Genomic DNA, 24,400 nt, shown 5'->3' with positions numbered 1-24,400 from the left:
CGCATTGGTGATATCGAAATTTATTTCTTCAAGCTTAAAGTTATATTTTTATTTTACTTAAAAATATCACGAAAAAAACAAGAAAAGTCAGGGAATTCCAAAAGAAGGATCTGCACAACACCACGCGGTAAATCCTAGGACGTATTTACTGTTTGACGCGCTATTTTTACTTGATTAGTGTACATTGGAAATTTTATAAGAAAACAGCTAGGAATTACAAACAGGACCCAGTTAAAAATAATGTACGGTACGTAAGGTTCCGCACAACAAAATAATAAAATTAATGGCTAGAAAAATGAATGACGCGGTCCAGTGGCGTAGGTGCAATAGACACGTCACTGAAAATATAAATAAAATACTACGAGGAAATCAATGGTGGTACGATTTGCGTTATTGCGTCAATTTAAATTTTAAAAAATTCGTTAATTTTAAGTGTTAGTGGTGTTATCTGTGTCAGTCTAGGGTTTCCAAGGTAAACTATTAATAAAATGATATTTGACGGGATAAGACATAAACAGTATCTTTCCATAAAATGTGTAATTACAAATGATGGAAATTGAGTGCGTGCCAAATGTAATTTAAAATTAAAAGAAACTACTGTTTTCATTTAATTGTACCTGATCCACGGCACGACATTTTGATATATATACGTTCGTTTCTTAGAAAATAATTACAGGATTGCATCAAGATATTATCTCATTAATTATAAATTAGGATTATAAATAATTTTCCACGGGTTTGCAGACATTATCATTTATGTATCTTGATTAGGCGATAGTTCCTAAATAACTCTATTTTAACAGCAATTGCGATGTTACTAGCGTTATCCCATACCCACAGGTCTATGTTACGTCTAACTTTTTCAATATTACGTCCATGCAACCATCTCATGTTAAACGAAGTCAAATTCTGTCGGTTGTGTTAGGCGAGATTGCATTGAAAGTTTATTATAATATTCAATATACCTAAACATTGTTATAATTATATTTGTGCTTTCTAAAAATAAGTGTCCTGCATTCTTAAACGAATATTTTTTCCTCTGCCCATCATCATTCTGATCAAAAGGTATCAGGACTGGCAACCAATTATCGTGACGTCACTTGAGAGAAAGACTGTCGAAATCACAAAAACGCAACTTTCTATCGTTTTTGCTAGTAATCCAAAGCTGTTGCGGCCCAAACATCTTCACATCGTTCATTTTATTATGTAATACAGGTAACATTTCTTCAAACTTGGGAAAATATGTAAGGTTACATTCCATTTAGGCTCTACACACTTCAACTGACTTTTTAAATACGATTCATTCGCATATAAAAGCGGAAATTACACGTTTTACCACGTATCACGATTAACTTAAATTATCTGTTTATATCTATATATTATATAGCTATATTTGTGTCAAAACGAAAGTCTCTGCTAACGTCATGTGGATACGGAACGAAATTGAGATGGCTGACGAGGATCCCATTTAATCCGGGCGAATTAGACCAAACACATGCCTGTTTCAAAAATCAGGCCTAACTCGAATTTTATGGGCTTAAAATTAAGTAAAAAGTATACAGAATAAAAGCTTAAATTTGTGTATTTGTAGAGGTCGAACGCCATATTGTTTATAACAAAAGAAGAAATAATTGCTCTTTTTTCAGTTTTTCGCTTATATCTCCGAAAATAGGCCTGTAATCGACATAAGCTATACTTATCGATTTTGTTCCTGAGGAAATTTGCTACAAGGATAGGCCTTTGTCAAAGCTCGCAAATTTTTTTTTCAATGCAAAAATTGGGGTTGAGGAAAAAATGTACACAATTTTCAGCATTAAATAAAAAGAGCGAATTTGACTGAAAATGTATTAAACTACAGAAAAAGATAACTATTGGGGTGCTCAACAAATACCCGCAATCTGGACTCCCAATTTCAAAATGGCGGCCTACTGCGAAATTATAAAGTCGAAAATGCGAGCGCGTATATCTTCTGCCCAAGTCAAGATATCAAAATTCGGTAAAAAAGGATCGAAAGGTAATACATTGTCTCGCGTTTGCGTAAATTTCAGATTTTTAAGTTGCAAAATAAAAAAGTTATTAACAAAAAAACGGTAAATAGGGTCCTTATCCCAGCGGTTTTTTAATATACAGATTTCAAACCAATCACATTCAAATAGTGCTTAAACATGAATTGAAAAAAAACGTCTCGATCCGAGCAATAGGAGTCGAAATAGGTATTTTTTTTCTTAAAAACGGTATTCTGCCTGTTCTATTTAATATTTTGTAATACACAGGCTCGTTGTAAAGTAGAAGACTTCCTTTATACGCTGAATTTTTTTTAACGGATTCGACCAAGAAATTACCAAGTAAACGTGCGTTAAAGACAGCGCGCGGTGGCCCACACGGCTGAGCGGTAGCCAGGAGAGGGGAGCGCTGTGACGTCATAGTGCCCTTGCTGCGCTAGGCTTCTCAAAATTCTAAACAATGGATTGTGGCACTTTGAAAGAAGCTACCGGGATGCTTTTTTTAAGTCAACTTATTTTTGTACGCTCTTTCGAATGGTGTAAACAAAAGTTGTCGCCAGACCCAAAAAAAAAAAAAATTATTGATTTTTCAGGTTTTCCTTTGTAATATCATTATGCTTTCGATATTTTGAAAAGTAAGGTCTTCTAACGTATTTAAAAACAAAAGTCAATTATTTCTTTGGAAAAAGTGATCAGTAGGTACTCGTATAATTTTTTTATAATTTTGTTTAAAAAAAAAACTAGGAATGAGTCGTATTAGTTCTTCAAAGGATCAGATTGAAATCTGATCTCCTTAAAAGCATTATAATAGGTGAAGAAACCAAGGTTGGCAAATACCATGATATTTATATAAATATCAAATATCGGATATACTATATATTGATATATGTCCGATATATATCAAGTCTTGATATTTATTTTTTTTAATTAATTAGTTTATGTATAATATCATAGTAGCGAAATAAAATTAAGAAACTATTTAGGTAAATATTTTTATTCCAAATATCAAAAGCAAGAACGAAAAAATAAATATAAATTCTGATACTAATAAAAAATATTTGCGTGAATATTAGGTACTAACCAATTTACACCAAAGTCAAAATAAATTTCATAAATATTAAAAGAAATACAAACACACAGCACCTGCTCGAATTGACTAACACCTGTAGAAATAATGAAATAAAAATATTCATTCAACTTTACTTTGTTGAAAAATTCGGGCAATTACATAAATAAACACGTTCGTCAACGATTAGCATATGGTTTTGCTGCCATCTGTTTTAGCAACTTTAAACCAGTAGGAATCATTATTTAAATTTTTATAAATATCATGATATATATCAAGGAATAAATATCGTGATAGATATCGGATATATATCATTGACATATATCATGCCAACCTTGGAAGAAACATGGAGACTAAACCCTAGCCATCACAATGGAAAAGCAGACGTTCTCCGAGATCCAAGAAAGCACGTCAATCAAAATCGAATGTCACGATGATGTTGACTGATTTCTTCGACTACAAAGGACTTGGACATCATGAACTCCTTGCACAACATGTGACTAGGAGTTGAGGTTGAATAATTTGTAATGTATCTCTAAATGGTCCAAAATTAAAATTCACGACCCATTGGTAATATCCCAAAAGCATCCACTTGTATAGAAAGACGTCTATCGTTTTAGAGACGATTAGGATGTTCTTCATCGACGTTGGTGTCTTGATAATCGAAACGCGCGTTAACCGTATTAGGTATTTAGTTAAATTTTAGCTATAGCGTTAATAAGTAGCGTTAGTAAGAAATAAAATTAAAATAACCATTTAATTAGTCGTTATCGTATTAAAACTCACTCTACGGATCCAACAGAAATAGATGTACCCTCTTTCGAATCGCTACTTCTTGTACCGCGTAGTATAACTTCTTGTTACGTCTATGGAGGTGATGAGAAATCGACCTCAATCACTATACAAGCAGCATAGGCTTAATCGCTGCGGTTTGGGATATTCGAACCGATCGGACAACCAGGAGGCCTTTCGCGGGAAAAGAGGAATAAGCTTTGGTATTTTCTTGAAAACGAGGTCACGATCTCTTATCTAATTTCAGTCGAATAAAAGGATTCCTAGTAATCACATTAGCATAATGGATATTAATAGATAATGACACGTTTTCGGGATAGGTTGCGGTTATATGGTTAGATTTTTACACCTACTGTACACCCAACCGCTCATTTTTGCCGAATATAAATATTTTCGATTTGAATCCGTTGCCAACACAGCGGCGCCGCTGCAGGGAGTCTTGGACTGCGAGAAATAACTCGGACTATACTAAGAGTGACAGTCGCATTTAAAAATGTAAATATCGCAATATTTTCGTAATTTTTTATTCTGTTCAAGTTCCTCGTATTTTCATATCAGTTTTTCTGTTACAAATTTCGTTCATTTCATTTAAATTAATATCTTATCTCTGTCTAGGACTACATATTTAAAAAAATACAACTAAAAAAGAAATATTTAATCTCTAAGTTGTGGTATTAAATGTGAAAGCCTTTCTCGTCCGGCGTGTTAACGCGACATGCATTTATTGAAAACGCACCACCGCGAGCAAGGTGGTAGGCAGAGATGGTTTAAAAATAACCCGCAGCCGTCTCTAGAATGTCACTCGCATGAAATGCAAAAAAACCTGTTGGCAAAAGAAAGATTACCCACCTCCCTACTCAACCTCGAAACAAAACCAAAACGTTTTCAAACCCACTGGACACTGCACCCCCGGCAAACTGTTCATTTTCCGGTAATTTGACGTTTTTAAGCGTGGTTCGTCCTGGCAACGAGCGGCGACTGAAACGACCACCGAAATATCACAGACGCGAGTCCAACAGCACGACGGATTTAATTAGCCCACCACGGCCATCTATTTATTCGAGTGTGCGATCGGCGCGGGCGAGAAAACGTCGGCGACGTTGCCACGTGACGGGAAAAAGCAAGATGGCAAAACAAATTTGGGCGTTCTAAAATATATCAGTTTTTTTTTGTAATAGTCCAGTTGTTAGAGGTTTTTTGCTAATAGTTGAGGGAAAAAATTGTTCTGCACGGGAGCGAACCGGGAAAATTCGGGAAATGGTCGAAAAAACTGCAAGTGTTTCGTGAATAACTGGAAAAGTATTGAGAATTTCGCAAACACGCAAAGGATCAAAGTTTGAGAGCATAAAATTCTCTACAAAAAAGGTCCATATTAATTTTTTCTTTTGTACAGTGCGTTATTTAGGAGATATTTAGGGATTTACATAAAATGACGATTCTTATGCAAATCAGCCAGAAAAACATGTACTTACTTCAAGGCGGAGCTAAATGTGCGATTACTCTTTCGTTTCTTGATGAAAATCCATGAAACAAAGTTTGTTCGAAAGGGAATGCCCTACACTTTCCTTCTATGTGCTTATTTTACAGGTAAAAATAATTTATTCTAGTGCAGAACAATTTTTTCCTCATGTACTAGCAAAAAACTAGCCACGTGTAAAAAATTGTGTACTTCTGAATTAATGCCATCTTTAAATACAATTTTGACTAGGGCGATTGGACTATAAGGAGATAGGATTAAAATAAATCCAAAGTGTTGTTTAACAAAGGTATAATTACGTCATAATATTTTAGGTTAAAGTTCTATCTGCTGTCAGATAATTTGATTTCTGATTTTGACGTCTTTGATAATAAATGAGTTGGTATTATGGTCTTTCCGAAATCAATTGAACATGTATAAAAACGCCTAGCAATAAAATTGAATGAGTTTCATGGGTGTCTCCGAAGAAGTTTTGGCCAACAACTTATTTTAATTATTTATGCCCTCAAACAATTTTATTATGTTGATAAATTTCGATTATGATATATCAAAAAACATTTACAGTTTCATTAAAATATATTACTGCTCGGCATTGCTGCACTGCACTGCTAGGCAATTTGTCAACAACTGAAATGTATGGCCGGTCGCCCAATGCGGCTGTTTGTGCGCCGTTTGCCCGCGCGCGCATTCTTCAATTGGGTGTATACATTTCTACCACCTCCACCTTTAGTTCAACCAGACCTGTATATGGGTATGACTAAATAAATATGGGAACTTAGTTCACTTAGGGTGTTTGTAATATGAGACATATCTGATATGACGAATGTATTGCTGTCATGATTATTATTAATAAAATAAGCTGAAAATAACATCACAATTAGAGCTAATGCCTTCGAATACATTAAGTAACGTGAATTATCTTCGTTAATAAATATTGTTCTTATGTAAATGTAATTTCCTCTCATCAAAATGTTAGACTACTTTCTTTTTATATTAATATTTTTTTAACATCTAAGTACATACATATTTTTAACATAGGTTTTTGAGCAAGAAACTCGAAACTGTTCTGAAAATTTGGCAACAAATTAAATTTTTTTGACAGAATCGTTAATGCTGGTGTGTAGTTAGAATGATTAATTACATATAATTCTTAAAATTTTAAGTAACTCACACCATACATGTCCTGGTGAGGATTTAACGCTGTTTCAGTTTTGTTGCTTTTTATAGATTTTACTTATTTTTAATCCTATCGGTCTAGACGTGGCAACGTCGCGTGCAAAGAAGATCGCACCATTTGCTCGTGCGCAAGCAACAGCTGTTCGTATAAAAATTCTTTACAGGGCCGGTCTTGACTCTGACCACAATAAAAATTTTGAAAAAAGAAAAACTAAAAACATATTTCTCAACGAGATGTTTCGTTTTTTATTATCTGATTCTGAAGATTAAAAATTCTTAGCTATTGGTCCGTTAAAAGAGAATAAATACAGCCTATTAAAACAAAACTAACGAAATGATGAGATACGTTAGTTATTGCTTCCATATGTGGCGAAATTTAAAGGTCAAATAACCTCGGATATTAAACAAGCTAGAAATCGTTGACCTCTCGCGTTTTTTGTGGATAAAAATAGTATTTGATAATGATTAGACTGTCGATTAAACTATTTTGTAACGTTCAGGACTTTGTACTACGATAATATACAGGATGTTTCGCATAAAAACCAACAAATATCTCAGTTATACTTGAACTTAGAAAAACCAAATTTGATACACAATGCGAGTGCATCAAGAGCGTTAATCGACAGTGAGTAGAGTTCAATTGAACCATTGTAAAGGGTTGCTGAGTGATGATGCACCATTAAAATGTGACAGAATTTTTTAACCCGTTGGCGTACTTAAAAAATCATTACTTTATTTTATGGGGAATTTAATTCTAAAACTTTTCTTACTCGTTAGTTTTCAAAAAACTTTGTCGTTTTCAACAAAAACACGAATAACTAATAATACGTATTGTAGCTGTTATTTAAAATCATGGAAAATTCAAAAGAATTGGCTATGAATTTAAACGTCAAGCTTGATAATCAGGAAAAAGCTGGAATGAGAATAATTTAATAGAAAAACAAACAACTAAACAACTTAAACAACATACAATTTGCACAGATAAGTTATAGAAATTAAATACCGATCATCATCAGTAAAGAGAATTTTCTTTTAAAAATTAATGCCTTGATGTAAAATAAACTGACGGAAATTCACTCGTTTAACCAAATCATTCGGAAACAATTCTTGCACTTTCTGGATTCAATATAAATCGGATCGAGATTTCGTAGCCTTAAAATATGTTTAACAAAGTATAGATATTTTTGAAAATATACAGGGTGTGCCATTTAACACTCCCGCTGCCAATATCTCCAAAATTAAGGAATTTATTTTAGTTCCAGAGACTGGGGTTGTTAGATCTCTTGAACAGCTTCGTATTGCAGTTACAATTGTTAGTTCATATTTTTCTGTATAGATGGCGTCGCGATACTAAATAATTTGTTGTTTGACAGATCGACTTCAATATGCAATGTATGATGTAACAGAAAAATTTATTATTTTATTTAAATCACACCGAGGCAAAATATTCTTTAAAATGTTGTTATAATGGCTTTATTCATGAAACGCCCTCCCTCAATACTAATAGTGTGCAAGAATACTTCTTAAATCAGAGGTTTCCGGGAAGGTGGTTAGGTACTAATGGTGTTACAAGGTGGCCAGCTCGTTCACCAGATTTGAACCCATTGAATTTTTTTCTATGGGTCATTTAAGAAACACTGTATATCAGGACCCTATATAAATAAAATTTTAGCAGTTACGGCGGCTTTAGATCATGGCATTTTATTAAGAGCCTGTAATGTCGAACTAACGAGATGACTAACATTGTATATTAATGCTGAAGGACGTAATTTTGAACATTTATCTTTGTTTTAACTTACTTTAGTAACTACATCTACATCTCCGTTATTTTAAATACTGTTCTGTTACTTTTTCTGTAGTTGATCAACTGTTTTTTTATAATTTATTGTTTGTTAGTTAGTATGAGGTGTGAATAAAATATTTTCAATAGAATATTTTGTCCTAGTGTGATTTAAATAAAATAATAGATTTTTCTGTTACATCATACATTGCATATTGAAGTCGACATATTTCGAAAACAAGTAAATACTGGGAAAAACTTTATATTACAAAAATAACTCAAAATTTAACGATCTTTCAGATGGACCGCATTTCCACGTTCCAGGATTCAAAAAAAATTTTAGTATCGCCACGCCATCTATACAGAAAGATTTGAACTAACAATTCTAACTCCAATTTGAAGCTATTCAAGGGACCTAACAACCCCAGTTTCCGGAACTAAAATAAATTTCTTCATTTTGGAGATATTGGCAACGAAAGTGTTAAATGGCATACCCTGTATATAGAATTTATTTTAAAGGTGTTATACTAATTCAAATAAATTGCCATTAGCAAGGAAGCCACTTAAAAAAGTGATGCAATTAAAATGTATAAATAGGAAGATCTTATCTATCGAGGCTAGATTTCCTGTTAGTCTCTGTCAAAGGTTACAACAAAAAGAATACCAGGTATTTCCCATCAGTTAAGAATCTTATCTATAAAGTGAGATATCCTTTGCATACCTAGATTTTTGATATCAAAGTACATTGATAGGAATTCAAAATTTTATTTTCTGTCGAAAATACACTAACCACACATACAGGAATGGCCAGAAGTACGGAATAAAATTCATATCTTTTGAATGAGTAAATTTTTTTTTTAAACGCCGAAACACGTTAACTGATTTTGATTTTTTCCCATCTTTCGGTTATATAATAATTAATTTTTCTTCAACCCCCTAACCCCCAGCTACCCCTATTTTTTTTTTTTCAAATTGAAACAAGACATGAAGGGACTCGTTGAAAAGCTTATAGAAAGTTTTATGGCAAGGTTTTTAGGGTTGTATAAAATACCTACTTAACAAGTGAAATAAAATTTAATTATCTTCAATGTTATCCTCCATGAATTTGCACAGAATAAAATAAATAATTTGAAACTGTACGTACCTATCACTGCTAACGCAAAAAAGATATATTTTTTATGTTGCGTTTTTTGGCACCACTTACTTGCCAGGCTTTCTGGTTAATTTTTCGCTGTAGTTGTAAATTGGAGTTCGAAATGTTACTATTGTGTCAAAATCAAGTTATTTACTGAATCACAATGGTATTGTCGGAAAGGCAACGCATCGAAATCTTGATATTGCTTGGATGTGTAGACAAAGTAAGAAGTCAGGCTGAAGTGCGCCATTTATTTAATGTGAAATATCCCGAAAACCAAATTTCGCAAGGGACAGTTGGTAAAATATTTCACAAATTTGAGGAACACGGTACAGTACAGACTTTGCCCAAAACTGGACGGGCACGTGCTTTGAATGAAGAAAAGAAATTAGACATTGCATTAGAACTTGTTGAAAATCCTCATACTTCAACTGTTTCATTGGCCCGCAATCACGATGCTTCTCGAACTGCAATTCGAATGTTTCTGAAACAAGAGAAATACCACCCCTATAAGGTATGTCTTGTCCAAGAGCTTTTGGAAGACGATTATGATAGGCGATTACAATTTTGTGAGGAAATGATGAGACGGTGTGACGACAATAATGGTTTTCAACGAGACGTACTTTTTTCGGATGAAGCTACGTTTTATTTAAATGGAGTGGTTAACAGGCACAACTATCGCTTTTGGTCCCAGGAAAATCCACACTGGACATGCGAATCGCATACGCAGCATCCACAAAAAGTTAATGTATGGGCAGGTATCATCAACAACAGAATCTTGGGCCCATTCTTTTTTGAAGAAAATCTTACTGCCGCACGCTACCTGGATTTCCTAACATTTGACCTGATACCTGCTCTAGCTGTGATTTTCCCTCATGAAATTGATCCAGATATACCGAATGAAAGAATTTGGTTCCAACAAGATGGCGCTCCCCCACATTTTGGTATTGATGTTCGAAGATACTTAGATGAAATGTTTCCAAATCGCTGGATTGGTAGACGGGGTACAGTTGAATGGCCGCCAAGATCCCCCGACTTAACACCCCTGGATTATTTTCTTTGGGGATATTTGAAAGAAAGAGTCTACCAGGACAGACCGGATAATATTGAGAATTTAAAGAACAAGATTAGGGCGGAGATGCATAATTTACCAGCTGAAGTCATTCAGAATGCTGTGGACAGCTTTTACTATCGTCTTGGAGAATGCCAAATAGTGAATGCAGGACATTTTCAGCATTTGCGACATTGAGTTTATTTTTGTAAATTATCTAGTTGTTTCAATTTCTAAATGAAAAAAAACTTGTTATTGAAAAAATAAAACATGTTTATTTGGTATGGCTGGTTTCGGTTTTCTATAAGCTTTTCAACGAGCCCCCTCATGCCTTGTTTCCATTTGAAAAAAAAAAGTAGGGATAGCTGGGGGTTAGGGGGTTGAAGAAAAATTATTATATAACCGAAAGATGGGAAAAAATCAAAATCAGTTAACGTGTTTCGGCGTTTTAAAAAAAATTAACTCATTCGAAAGATATGAATTTTATTCCGTACTTTTGGCCGTCCCTGTATATTACTTACCTGTTTGGAATTTCTTCGGGAGACCCCCATGACTGAAGTATTGAAATAAAACAAAAATTATGATTATTCAAGGAGCGACTGATAGGGTGTTTAAAGAAAATAGAAGTTCTAGTTTTGGAGAGAGGTTATATTTTAAAATATATATTATATGTATATACAAGGATAATAAATATTAACACAGTCTAATCACAAAAGTATAATACATGATTTTTTTTTTCTTATTTTCGATAATTATGTATTTTTTATAGGACGGTTCAAATATTACTCCGAACAGGAACATTTGAACAGTATTTTGAAGTAAAGGAAGAAAAAGTGTTTAAACATTAATGATTCTCAAAATTAGCGAGAAAATAAAAGACAAATTCAAACTATATTAAGTTAAAAACTAATATAAACCCAATATGGGAGAAATGTATGTTACAGTATATCCGAGTAACTGCCGATACAATTTAAATAGTATTCGATCGGATTAGTCGCCACTGTGCTAAGGAAAATTAATTTTAAAATAAATTTTAGTCTCTCGGTTCGCAAAAAACGTTTAAATTCTATGGAAGACATTTAATTGTTTATTAATTATAGTGTAAGTAAAAAAGCATCGTTCACTTTTTAATTTATATGAAAAGTTTCTAGACGTTGAGTTTTTATTTAATAAAGTCGGGTCATAATTCTAGAGCCATGGTATATAAGACAAACATTTTGCTATGTACAAAAATTTCATGATACATTTCCGCACGTAATTTATTTTGCCAGGCTCGTGAAAATTAAAGAGGTCATATTTTGATACGAAACATGGGACTCATATTTGCCCAAACCGAGAATTTTCATGACAAAAAAATTTAAATTTTTCCGACATGTTATCAAAATATAATTCATTTAATTTTCAAGCTGCCAACTTCTACTTTATCCAGAAATGTCAAGTCGTGCTTGATATCCACCCTTATTTATATTTTCATCAGCGTCGTTATAAATAAAACTCAATTTGTGAAGTTCTTTGTTGAGCACTGCAATTTTTTTCATACACAGAGTGTCACGAATTGTATAAGCCAAATTTTACCTGGGGACAGAACTGTTTGAAACAAAGAAAAAGTTGGCATAACCGTGGGTAGTTTCGGAGATACAGGGTGTTCAAGCTGTAATTTTTTTAACGTAATCAAGACACCTAAAGTGAAACAAATGAAAATTTACACAGAATTTCAATATTTATCTTTTATAAGTCTGACAATGGGTGTCCAGAAATTAATGCAACACATTTGGTCATTCTTAAGACAAATTTAGGGGAGCCGTATTTTTTATTTGCCAAGTGGCACCCTCTTTCGAATTTGACAAGAATAAAAAATACGGGCTCCCTTAATTTGTTTTAAGGATTTGTGTCCAAATTTTGTTGCATTAATTTTGGGACACCCGGTACAAAGCAAAATAACTCGAGTTTAAACTGGCCTGGGATAAAATTTTGTACCATCTTCTGTGGTGTGACGTTTTTGACAAATTTAAGTTGATTTAGAAAATTGAATGTTTTTTGTATACAAAAAGAATAAAGTATTGTTTAACAGTTGTTGTCGAATTATAGTTTCGTTATCTAAGCGATTACCGTTTAAACAATTTGTTCTGCAAATGTGTAATTTGAAACAAAAAACAAGACATTTTCTGTATAAAAAATTAGTAAGTTTTAAGGTTACTTATCTTGAAGAAAAGAGAAAATATACAAAGGCAAAATTTTGTGTAAAAAAAGATGTATTTTGTAGAAAAAAAAAATTCCACCAAGGGCAAAAATTTGCATGTTCCACAAAAGTGGACCTTTTTTTACGAAAAATGCCATTTAATTGTCAAACAAAATAAAAGTAATCACATTTTGGTTTCCTCGTCTAAACAAGAAGTGGGTGATTTTAAACAAAAAGCAATAAGGGACAGTCTTTCTGTAAAAGATGTGAAATTTTGTATAAAAAAAAATTCCACCAAGGGCAAAATTACGAGGTGGGTAATTTTAAACAAAAAACCATAAGGGACAGTTTTTGTGTAAAAAAAGATGTGAAATTTTGTTGAAAAAAAATTCCACCATGGGCAAAATTACGAGAAGTGGGTAATTTTAAACAAAAAACCATAAGGGACCGTTTTTGTGTTAAAAAAGATGTGAAATTTTGTAGAAAAAAAAATTCCACCAAGGGCAGAATTGTGCATATGTTCCACAAAAGTGGACTTTTTTTTACGAAAAATGCCCTTTAATTGTCGAAAAAAAGTAATCACATTTTGATTTCCTAGTCTAAACGAAAAGTTGGTAATTTTAAACAAAAAACCATAAGGGACAGTTTTTCTGTAAAAAAGATGTGGTTTTGTAGAAAAAAATTCCACCAAGGGCAAAATTACGAGAAGTGGGTAATTTTAAACAAAAAACCTTAAGGGACAGTTTTTCTGTAAAAAAGACGTGAAATTTTGTAGAAAAAAAAATTCCACCAAGGGCAAAATTACGAGAAGTGGGTAATTTTAAACAAAAAACCATAAGGCTGTTTTTCTGTAAAAAAAATGTGAAATTTTGTAGAAAAACAAGATTCCACTAAGGGCAAAATTACGAGAAGTGGGTAATTTTAAACAAAAAACAATAAGGGACAGTTTTTCTGTAAAAAAGATGTGAAATTTTGTAGAAAAAAAAAATCCCAAGGGCAAAATTACGAGATGTGGGTAATTTTAAACAAAAAACCATTAGGGACAGTTTTTGTGTAAAAGATGTGAAATTTTGTAGAAAAAAATTCCGAGGGCAAAATTTTGCACATCCTAAAAACTAGAAGACCTTGAAATTTTGCTCCATCTTAGATAAATATTTTTCACACTTTTAAGATCAGAATTTACAAATTTGGAAATTTTAAAATATAAAAATGACCTAGGTATTTATTAATTAACTGTTGTTGAATATAGATTTATGTAATCGCATTTTGGTTTCTTCGTTTGAAAAACTAACGATGTTAAATAAATGTTAAAACATTTGTTCTGAATAATTTTAAAATAATTAAAAAAAAGGTCAATTTTTGTGCAACAAAGTTCAAATTTTAAAGTTATTGTCTTGTAAAGGTGAAAAAAATGTTACACAAAAATATTGTAGGTACAATTTTGTATAGGCCCCGAAGCCTATTTGAAATTTCGCCCATATCTTTCTTGATGCGATATTTTTAAGGTATATAAGATCAAAATTTTAAAATTTGAACCTTTTTTATACCAAAAACAGTATTTCATCGTCGATAAATAAAAATTTATGTAATCGCGCCATGGGTTTATCTAAACAACTATCCCTTGCATTTAAAGCATTTTGAAAACGGGATATTTTAGAAAATATCAACTTTTGTTCAAAAAAAAGTTCAAACTGTGTCATTGTCACAAAAATTTGCCAAAGCGTTTATCTTATAAAATATAGAATGTGAAATGCTCACGTAAATTTTCTATTTATTATTTTGGGCAATTGCAACATAAACACCCTGTATCCTGGATTCCTAGGTTTATCGAAACTTACTTTTTATTCCGAAAAGTTCAACCACCGCGTAAAGCCCAGCTTACGCTACTCGGGACGTCCCGTACACCACTGCAAGAATCAAACATACTCACAAAATCAAAAGACAGAACTCATCTTTGGTCACCGCTAAGCCTCACTCTCCCCTATACAACATACGAAATTGCCCTCACGCTCCTTCCGTCCTCCGAAACGATAAAGAAAACCACCCTCGCTCGCATGCACTCCGCGTCCCGCGTCGCATCCGCAGTTACTCGTCTTGCGCAGTCCAGCTCCCTACCGCGAACTAAAAATAAAGAAAAAGAACCAAGGCGTGTACGTACCTACACACACACACACGCGCGTGAAAATAGAACTGCGACAACAAGCAACAAAGCAAAATTGTAAACAGTATATTTATCGACAATACAGCATATTATTGAAAAAGTTAATGTACAGGCACTCTCGTTATATTCTATTGACCTTCTCGGCGGTGACGAGCGGGTTCTGCTGCTCCAGGATCTTGCGCCCCTCCGTCTTGTAGTCGTAGCTGCACCGGTGCACCTCCGAGTACCTGTGCTGCGAGCAGAAGATCTTCCCGCACCGGCAATTGTGGATGTTGGTGATGTTCAGCCGTTTGTTGCACTCGCTGCACCGCGCCCGCTTCTTCACCACCGGCGGCAGCTCCAGCTTGGGCGGCTGTCCCGTCGCCCTCTCCCCCAGCAGCTCCGCCGAGCAGCCGAGGTTGTAGTAGCCGTACAACTCGTCAATGCTGGTGTCGTGGCCGGAGAACAGGCCGGTGTCGCGTTCCGTCCCCGCCCCCTCGTTTTTCAGTCTCTGGATACCGGAGCACTCGCTCAGGAAATTGTAGCCGTCGCCCTTCTCGGTCGAGGGCTCCTCCTTCGTAGCGGCGTCCTCCTTGCTCTTGCGGCCGTACAGCGGACTGCGACTCGGCTTGCTGAAGTAGTAGTCGCACAGGCCCTGGTCCTTGGGGGCGTACTGCGGGGGGATGGCGCTGGGGGAGGACACGAACTGCGGCATGTGGTAGAAGTTGCCCGAGCACACCTCGAATTCCGAGTTCTTGCACGAGTAATTCCCGATCTCCGGCTTGGGGGCGTTCTCTATGCCCTCGTAACCGTAGTCCAGGCTCTGCCGGCGTTTCAACAGCCCCACCTTGCACGTAGCGCTGTGTTTGAGGCGCTCCGAGGCGGGTTCGTGTATCTCCCACAGGTCCTGAGCGTTCTCCTCCAGTTCGATGCTGTTGGGGGAGCTCTTCGGCCGTTCCGCAGTCTCGGATAGTACTAGACGGGTGAGGTGTACCCTGTTTCGTGCCGACACCGACACGGATTCTCCATACAGATCTTGATTGTCCTCCTCTAAGACCGCAAACTGCTCGGCCAGGCTAGAGGTGAGTTCCTTCATGGGCTTCCTGGGCGACAGGTCGTCCAGCGTCCGTTCCCTAGAAGTGCCCTCGCCCGCGTGCAGATCCCTCGTTTTCTTGTGTATCCTCGCGTAATTCTGTTTCGTGTGGCTGTACGCCCCCTTCGATTCGTTGTAGAGGGACTTTGACTTGATCTTGGCCGTCTTGTGGGGTTTCGACCGGTGCTTCTCCTTCAGCGCTATCTCCTCCTCGCTCTCCTCCTCGAAATTTTTCTCGAAAATCTTCAGGTTGACGTTATCTAAAAAATCGTTTCCGCATTCCGCTAAAAATTTAAACGACAACGGGTGGGTCTTGCCCTCGGCCGACTTCGACGGCTCCCCGAAAGCTTCCGCGGCGGCCGTCGTTTTGGCCTTACTCGTCTTGCTGCGCTTCCGTACGCTGAGCTCCTCCATCTTCTGGCGGAGGTTGGCCATCTTGGTGGACATCTCGCTGTCCTCTACCAGCCGCTCAAATATGCCGGTGCGGCACTCCCTCCGCGCCGGCTTCTGGGGGGGCGATATGGGTTTCTCGCTGTAGGGGGAGTACGAGCCGTCCTCGTTCTCTATCACCCGCAGCAGGTTGATGATGTCGCCCTCTTTGAAAACCAACACGGATACTTTGGAGCCGGGAGCGATCTCGTCTCTGAAAAATAAGAAACACTGCAATCGCGGGCAAATTAAAGTCACTTTTTTTTATTAATACTACGGTTAAGAAGCCTACCAATTGAACAGATATACAGGGTGACCTGGAAACAGTTGAAAAAATCCTTGTTCACTTTACAGTTGCTTTAAATATGATGTGTGGTTGCTGCCAATTACAGACTTACCGACGATTCTCTAACCCGCTCTTGTTGTTCTCGGGCTAAGTTCTGCGGGGGCACATATTCATGTCGGTTGTTGTTGGTTCTAAAACCACCATGGACATTTCTGTTCCTCAAACAATAGTGGTTCCTTAACTTGCTACAAAAGCCACTATCACACATCTCAAAGGATAACCATTACCTGATGACGAGTTCCACCCCTAGCAGCCTTAGAACCAACAAGAACCAAAATGAACAACAATGATGACCTGGGGCTTCTAATAGTGGGATTTTGATGAAATAGATAAAAGCTATTTATTTTTGAGTAAATTTCAATTTTTGAATAGTATTATTATTCTGATCGATATTTTATTATTTATATTCGATATTCGATATATATATCGATATTTACTTAATTAAGTTCTTTTTTTCGATTAATAATAATTAATATTATAGAAGCACAAATTTTTAGCAAATTTTGGAAATAATTTTATGCTATGTTGTTAGATTTAATATTTTTTAGCTGTAAAACTGTTTGTATTTAATATTGTTAACGTTAAATGTGTTACTTTTAGCGGAAAAGCATAACAATATACTATATTTACAAGTAAGAATTTTGTAACAGCAGTTATTAAAAATGTTAATCCGAATAACACATTTCTTTAAATCAAAAACTAAATTAAATACTGCAATTTCACAGGATATAAAAAAGTTTATCAAATTCCTAAGTATCTCAACTTAATCCTCAAAAATCTGAAAGATAATATGAGCCAACTGAAAACAAAAATTAACAGTAGAAGAATAATAATTAATAGTAACAAGAAAATGTTTTTCCCTTTTTTTAATTTCAGCCGTTTTGAACGATCAAAAAACCTGCAACTCTTAAGAGGACACTCGGATGGAAAGTTTTTATAACAAACACCCTCACAAAATCAATTGGGCATTTCATAATTTAATTTTTTCCAACCATTTCCGACACACCCTGTCGCAATAATGCCTCGACCGCAAAAAGCTATATTTTTGAGGCGCTAAGGACAAACGACGCTTTACCTGGTGTTCTCCAAAAGCTCCTTCAGTTCCTTGAGCATGACGTGGTGCTCGCAGGCCACCGACAGCCTCCTGGTCGAGATGGGGCCGCCCCGCATGGAGGCGACGAGGGTGAGCGTCGAACCGTTTCGGATGCCCGCATCCCCCAACCGGTTCCTATCCTTCAATTCCCTCGACTGGAATATCAGGTTCTGCTGGTAAATGGGTATTCCTACACGAAAGAAATATGATTTAAATCAAATTCATGTTTTTAGTAATAGTATAATGTTATATTAGCATTAAAAGTGTTACTTTTGTGGCGAGGCAATTTTGTATTTGCCGAGGCGAAGCGTAGCATAGCCGAGCAGATGCAAAATTGCCAGACAAAAAAGACACTTTTAATCCAAATAAAATATGCTATTTTTTCTCCAACCGAAATCTTCCATTTAATTATTAATTTGTGCTTTGAAATTATTCAAACCAAATTTGGATAATACAGCAAAATAGGTAAGTAAGTAGGATATATCGATATAGTCATGGATACTTTGTCAAACATTAGTCGCCATATTGCTAATTGAGTTCATTTGTGATTGTTTGTGGTTCAATTTGCTGAAAACTATGTAAAATGGAATTATCTAATGAAGATTTAGGTGTACTGGAGTGTGCAAGAGGTTTCTTTGATCTTCTCCCAAAGAAATCTCGAGAAATTTATGAATGTGTCTATCAACGTTATATGGATTGGTGTAAGGAAAAAAACATTAAGTTGTATTCAGAAGATGCATTGATGGTGTATTTCTCAAACCTAGCGATTAAAATGAAGCCGTCAACGCTTTTGTCACAATATTCAATGTTGCAGTCAACATTGGATGTAAAGAAGGGGATTGATATAAGCAAATATTCAAAGTTACGTCCTTTTCTCAAGAGACAAAATGGGGGATATGTACGAAAGAATTGCGAGTGTTTACAAAAGAGCAAGTTGATTGCATTTAGAATAGTGCACCTGATACTTTATATTTGATGAAGGTAAACGATTTAAAAATAAAACAACAAAATTGTTAAAAAGCTTCTTTATAGGTCGTCCTAATATTGGGGGTTGCAGGCGTATGCCGCTCCGATGAATTAGTCTATTTAACAATTGATAATGTCGAAGATGTGAAATCCGCCTTAATTATAAAAATTCCCAATACCAAAACTAAGAGATCACGTTCTTTTACTGTATTGAGAAACAATTATTTAAGATTTTAACAAAAATATGTTGCTTTATGTCCACCCGGATTGGTAGAATATCAATTATTTCTCGGATATGTTAGTGGAAAGTGTCATCGTCATCCAATTGTGGTCGGAATTCATAAAATCAGGGCTGTCTCGCAAGAACTAGCGGAATTTTTGAAGCTGAACAACTGGAAAAAGTACAGTGGACACACATTAAGACGAACATCTGCTACCCTTTTAGTTGACGGTGGTGGTGACCCCACTTGTTTTAAAAGACATGGAGGATGGAGATCGAGCACTGTGGCGGAAGGTTAGATTGAAGACTCACTTTTGAATAAAGAAAATATTGGGAAAAGAATACGGAAAGTTGATAGTGGTAATGAAAAACGAGGCACCGTTGTCATTTCTGATTTCACATCTGAAAATAATATAACTATTAATGAAAATGCGTTAAAACTGCTTTGAGAATTGCTCCAAGAATGAAGGTAGTGGCAGTTTCAGCGGTTTATTTAATTTATTTATTTGTTCAAACTGTGTATTTAATATCAATGTGGATAAACAAAACTTATTGTAAATATTGCTGAATAAACTTTTATAAATTAAATCTCGATTAACACTTTTAATCTAAGGATTAAAAGTGTCAACTTTAGCTTCTAGGATTAAAAGTGAATACTTTTGTTGCTAAGATACTATTTTTTTTCTCAGTAAATAAAATGTCATAGTTTTGTTACGCTTGGAGAAAAAAAGTATTTGTTGCTATTTTTTTAAGCATTTTGTCTAGTTTGTGAATCTTAATGTCAACGACCTGTGACACTGACCTAGTTTAGGTAGCTGCATATTTATTCACTTGATGTGATATGACAGCAGGTTAAGAAAATCAGTTTTCGCAACCAAATTTGAGAAAATGAAAGACTTAGGTCAATAGCCATATGGTTTATTCAATGAATTCGTATGTTATTGTTATTATTTTTAAAAATATGTAGCACTTCACTTGGTTTACCGATTTTCATTTACAAAAGACATATCAAAAACCAAAAAAAAGATTAATTTTTGACAATAAACTAAATGGAATAATATATTTTTTGTTTGTCTATTTTTCTCATTGCGAGATATTTAGTTAGGCAAGAAATTATTTCATAAAAACAATCTTTGCAATTTAGTAAATATCGTAATCTTACTAATATTTTTTTCATTCATTTCCAATTGAATATAACTCAGTTTTCTTAAAACGACCCATAATGAAATTATCAACCCAATTTCAATCTCGTGATAAAAAAATTATAACGTCGAAAAAATCTTACAACTACAACACAACCGCAATGATAGGAATGTCAATGAGCCAAACGGCAGGCCAAGTTAAATATGTGGCAAATTCTTAAAAGTTGCAACATAACACATTTGATAAGGATACATCCAGTCAACAACCGTACCACACTTGAAACGAGTGATAAATTAGTGATTCTATTTTTATAAACTGGTTACTATTTATCAGATACATAATACGTGAAACCCAGAAATGTTATTTATTAACACCAACAGGCATGTGAGTCATGGCGAATTAGCAAAACTGCAAGTGTTTGTTACTGGAGAAATTCATTAACAAAATAAAAATAAATGGCTTTGTACGTAAACATCGTTAAATACTACACTGTTTCAATAAATTAATAACAAAATAACAGGATGGGTTTCTTGGAAACAAATGTTTTTGTGGCAAACACTTCAAATGGCTTTTAATGGAACAATGAATGTTTTTTATAAATTATCCACAAATTTAATTATTTCAAATAAGCTCAATGAATCTAAGATTTCAATTTTCTAAGATCTTTCGAGTACAGAGGAAAAAAAATGCTACTTGTTAAATTGTAGAGAAATAACATGGCTGACTATAAATAGGAGGTGTCGAGGGAGGTGCACTATAAATTTTATGTTAAAAATAATGTAGGTACTATTTTTAATTTTGCTTTGAATTCACATTGTTTTCGTTATCTGCACTTGCACCTTGAGTTTGAGTAATTTACACCAAATTCAATAATGTTTGTCTGTCCTTGATGGTTAGCTAAATTTGTACATATTTGAATATTTATTTGGCACACAAACTATGCACGAACTCTAAACAAACAGTTAAATTTGTAGATACAATACATTGTTCTTTAATATTTTTAAGATTCTATAAATAACACAAGTTTTATGCAGTAATATCATGTTATGTTACATCGTAAAATAAGTCACATTGTGACTGTACGTGTTTTAATAAAGGAAATGTGTAAATCCGTTATCGTAATACTGAGAAAAACTTTTAATTAATAGTTGATATGGAAGCCTTACCTTCCACCCGATAAATTTTCTTTTTGATGTCCTCGACAGTTTCTGTGGAGGAAACCTTGATGTCAAACGTGGTGCCCATGAGTGTTTTAATTTGGATTTCCATATTGGGTTCCTCAAAACCATCAGAGAACCCATCCTCGGACATTTTGGGTAAATATAATGACAGCTGACAAATACCAAAGTTCACTTTATTTAAAAAATCACAAACAGTAATTTCACACTATCTCTTAAAAACACCTTGGAAAGTCATCATTCGGGCTATTAACTTGCGAGAAATTTACGTTTACACAAAAATCACATCCCAAGCGTACTTAAAACACGGACCTAGAAAGAAAAATGCGTACTAGAATTTGGAAGGAGTTAATTAATGCAATTGAATGATATATTGTAAATGGATGCGGGATATTACGATGATTATTGTGGTTTCTCATGCCGAAACACCTGACACGCCTAAATAAATATAGCAGCAGCGAATTATTTTTAAGTTGAGTTACTTACCACATTACGAAACGGCCGGAGATCGAAATAAAACGGCTTTCGGGAACAACTTTTATACCGATTTCTCTAAGATGACGAGTGACGACTCACCTCACGGCTCTCAAGGAATTATTACCAACCCAAAAAAATTCCACGTCCGACGTCTCCAAGATTTTCCTGTCGTACCGCAAACGTTAGTTTTTTATTACACAAATGCGATTAGTATCATAGTTTTTATCTATGGAATGTTAATTTGGACACAAAATTAACACAAACGTACGTAACCACTCTAAAATTAGGAGTTGGCAATGATTCACGAATCATCAGCTGTGGGAACCGTTGAGTGCGTAGATCACGAGAGTTCGTGCTAATTTTTCCTGGTACTCACAGTAGTTGTAAGTGAACTTAGACTATTGGTGTATAGAGCGCACATCCATCGACGTCGTCGAATTGAAGGCTGTGTCACACAAATGGAGTTAATTCATTATTTAAATTATTAACACCAAATAGTGAAAGCAATAAATAGTAAAATATATGTGTAATTTATTAAATAAGTCAAATTTAATGAAGTCGATCGAAGTGCCTTCTGAACGGTAGTAGCCGAAGCTTTTTGGATGGAAATGTCCGTATTACATTAACCTCTCCGATATTTAAAAAAAATCATTGCCATTGAGCTTTTGGTGGTGATGGAATGAGTATTACTTTCCTACAATTTTAGCATATAGAATTTTATTTTTATTCTCGTGGTGCGGTAATCACGACCTGATCTGATCGGAAATGACGTACAGATTTACCCCACGGCGTAGGCGCAAAGCATAAATTTCTTTACTTCAATTGTTAGTTACTGGGTGTTTTTGAAACACGTTACAAATAATTTGACGCAGAATAATTACTGTTTTTCTTCTGTGGTCTGCGAGAAAAAAATTTCCTATATTTTTTGAGAAAATAAGTGATTAATTTACGTCAAACATCTTTCGAGATGTTTTTTCAAAAAATTAACCAACAAATAACGCAGCTACGGACAAACGCATTTTTAGCTCAGTCTCAAGATTATCAACATAGCACTTGTGCTCTTTCCTGCATATATTTTTTATAATTGAAAAAAATTATGTTAAATATTCATTTTATTTTTATTAATTCATAAATTATATTCCTATTTTACTACGTTTTAAAGATCACAATGGTGAAATAGCGGCGTGTCGGGAATCTAGACAAATATATACAAAATATACAAATACTCCTAGGTATTATGCGTCATATCAGCAAATAAAATTATTTTGAAAACGGGAAAGGCGGTATAGACTTTAAATCGCCGATATCAAAGTTAACCGCTTCCGAAACCGTTTTCCCAGTATCCTCCATTTTATTCCTCAATTTATCGTACTTCTTTTCAACCTTAACCTTCTCCAAATACAATTTCCTGTACTCTTCTCCGCCATTTGTAATCTTCACTTTCAGCATGTTTATCTCTTTTTGCTGCTGGGCCAGGGCCTCTTTTAAACTGTCAGTAATTTTTCTTAAATCGCTGATCTCGGAGTCGTAGTTCTTAGCGCCCCGTCCATTTTTTTGGAAAATCACGGCTTTTAGGGACGTGCGTAACATTTCGTTTTCTTCTTTTAACTTACGTAATTCATCCTGGTTGTCCGATATTGTCCTGTCACATACATCTTCTCCAGATACGATAGACATACTGCTTTGCGTCATAGGAATTACTTCTGCCGCAAATTGGAACGGAGAACTTGCCCCTTGCAAAACATTTTCCCCGCTGATGTAACAGATCTGGTAAATTTCACTGTTCTTTGGAAGGACGTGCTCTAAAAAAGTTATATTTTAATCCGCTATTTGAAGAGTATGGATACAAACAAACTTACTTTTGAAGATTACGTGTTCCTTGTCTTTATTGCTTCCAGTGGGTACCCATTCGAATACTACATAGTCTTTCACGAAATTCCATCCCAGCTTAAATATAGCTACTCTATCTCCTTCTTGGGGAGTGTAATCATTGAATTTATAGGTGCACTGTAAGTTCTCGTTGTAGGAATACTGGTCCAAGACGTCTATAAATTCCACCTAGAAAGGGTAGAACTTTGGTAGTATCGACAAGAGATAAATTATTATTACACTCGTGAACTTCTACTTACAGCTTGTCTCATAGACACAAAGTTCGATTCTATGCTTTCACCAGCCATACTTTTAATAAAAAGTGATGGCAGTGCAAGTCTTGCAATTTAAAGATGATAAATAAAGTTCGATATTGCCTTGCGAATTATTATACTTTCCAAGAAAATTTGCACAACACAATACAAAACAAAGATGTCACGTGACGTGTCTGAACCAAAATAAATGAAAATAAGCTGTCAAAAAAACAGGAAATGGTACCCCATTGACACCATAGATTAACAGAAATTTGCGTCGCCTCGTATCGATTAATACAGTAAATAGAACCTATATTAGAATATGTAAAATAGCAACATGCTAACGCTAATTTGTAGTTATTTCTCTTTGGGCTATTCTCTGTAATTGCTCGAAGATTTGACGCGTCTAGATTTACTTTTATATATATATACATAGGTTTGTGAGTTGGTTGTTTCGCACCGATGTTGCAGCAGTTCGCAAAAAAATCGCTTTTTGCAATTTGAGGTTATGTTTATGTCAAATTTATTGCTTT

The 24,400-nt window shown here is 34.9% G+C and overlaps 3 protein-coding genes across 5 annotated transcripts in view; all 3 read right to left on the bottom strand.

The window, feature by feature from the left end:
• Positions 1 to 4,911, bottom strand: part of LOC108903974 (inositol polyphosphate multikinase) — a 32,417-nt gene extending 27,506 nt beyond the window's left edge. For 2 of the 3 annotated variants that reach the window (XM_018706332.1, XM_018706334.1), the window contains exon 1: positions 4,711 to 4,911. The gene's annotated coding sequence lies outside the window, so the exon portion shown is untranslated. Of the gene's footprint in view, positions 1 to 3,855; positions 4,096 to 4,710 lie in introns of those variants that run through there. The other variant, XM_018706333.2, reaches the window with a different exon arrangement.
• Positions 4,912 to 14,870: 9,959 nt separating this feature from the next.
• On the bottom strand, positions 14,871 to 22,052 carry LOC108903973 (AN1-type zinc finger protein 4-like). Its single transcript, XM_018706330.2, has 4 exons — positions 21,754 to 22,052; positions 21,256 to 21,579; positions 17,743 to 17,950; positions 14,871 to 16,535 (listed from the first exon to the last, which is right to left on the bottom strand). The coding sequence occupies exons 2-4, from the start codon at positions 21,398 to 21,400 to the stop codon at positions 14,942 to 14,944; spliced, it is 1,947 nt and encodes a 648-aa protein (XP_018561846.1). The 5' UTR covers positions 21,401 to 21,579; positions 21,754 to 22,052; the 3' UTR covers positions 14,871 to 14,941.
• Positions 22,053 to 22,843: 791 nt separating this feature from the next.
• Positions 22,844 to 24,058, bottom strand: LOC108903961 (calcium-binding and coiled-coil domain-containing protein 2). Its single transcript, XM_018706313.1, has 3 exons — positions 23,874 to 24,058; positions 23,604 to 23,802; positions 22,844 to 23,546 (listed from the first exon to the last, which is right to left on the bottom strand). The coding sequence occupies exons 1-3, from the start codon at positions 23,919 to 23,921 to the stop codon at positions 23,005 to 23,007; spliced, it is 789 nt and encodes a 262-aa protein (XP_018561829.1). The 5' UTR covers positions 23,922 to 24,058; the 3' UTR covers positions 22,844 to 23,004.
• Positions 24,059 to 24,400: the final 342 nt, after the last annotated feature.

This window comes from Anoplophora glabripennis, unplaced genomic scaffold (assembly GCF_000390285.2).
Source record: "Anoplophora glabripennis isolate ALB-LARVAE unplaced genomic scaffold, Agla_2.0 scaffold170, whole genome shotgun sequence".
Lineage (NCBI taxonomy): Eukaryota > Metazoa > Arthropoda > Insecta > Coleoptera > Cerambycidae > Anoplophora > Anoplophora glabripennis.
Note: the sequence above shows the minus strand (reverse complement) of the source record. Positions and strands in the feature narration are given on the sequence as shown.

What these genes read in the sequence shown, in the direction of transcription:
- LOC108903973 (XM_018706330.2), bottom strand. Translation starts at nt 21,400, where the DNA reads ATGTCCGAGGATGGGTTCTCTGATGGTTTTGAGGAACCCAATATGGAA. An exon ending in GAAAATTTATCGGGTGGAAG is followed by an intron (nt 17,951 to 21,255) that starts GTAAGGCTTCCA and finishes TCTTTCGTGTAG; the next exon opens with GAATACCCATTTACCAGCAG. An exon ending in GAGCTTTTGGAGAACACCAG is followed by an intron (nt 16,536 to 17,742) that starts GTAAAGCGTCGT and finishes CTTATTTTTCAG; the next exon opens with AGACGAGATCGCTCCCGGCT.
- LOC108903961 (XM_018706313.1), bottom strand. Translation starts at nt 23,921, where the DNA reads ATGGCTGGTGAAAGCATAGAATCGAACTTTGTGTCTATGAGACAAGCT. An exon ending in TTGTGTCTATGAGACAAGCT is followed by an intron (nt 23,803 to 23,873) that starts GTAAGTAGAAGT and finishes TACCCTTTCTAG; the next exon opens with GTGGAATTTATAGACGTCTT. An exon ending in GGAACACGTAATCTTCAAAA is followed by an intron (nt 23,547 to 23,603) that starts GTAAGTTTGTTT and finishes TAACTTTTTTAG; the next exon opens with AGCACGTCCTTCCAAAGAAC.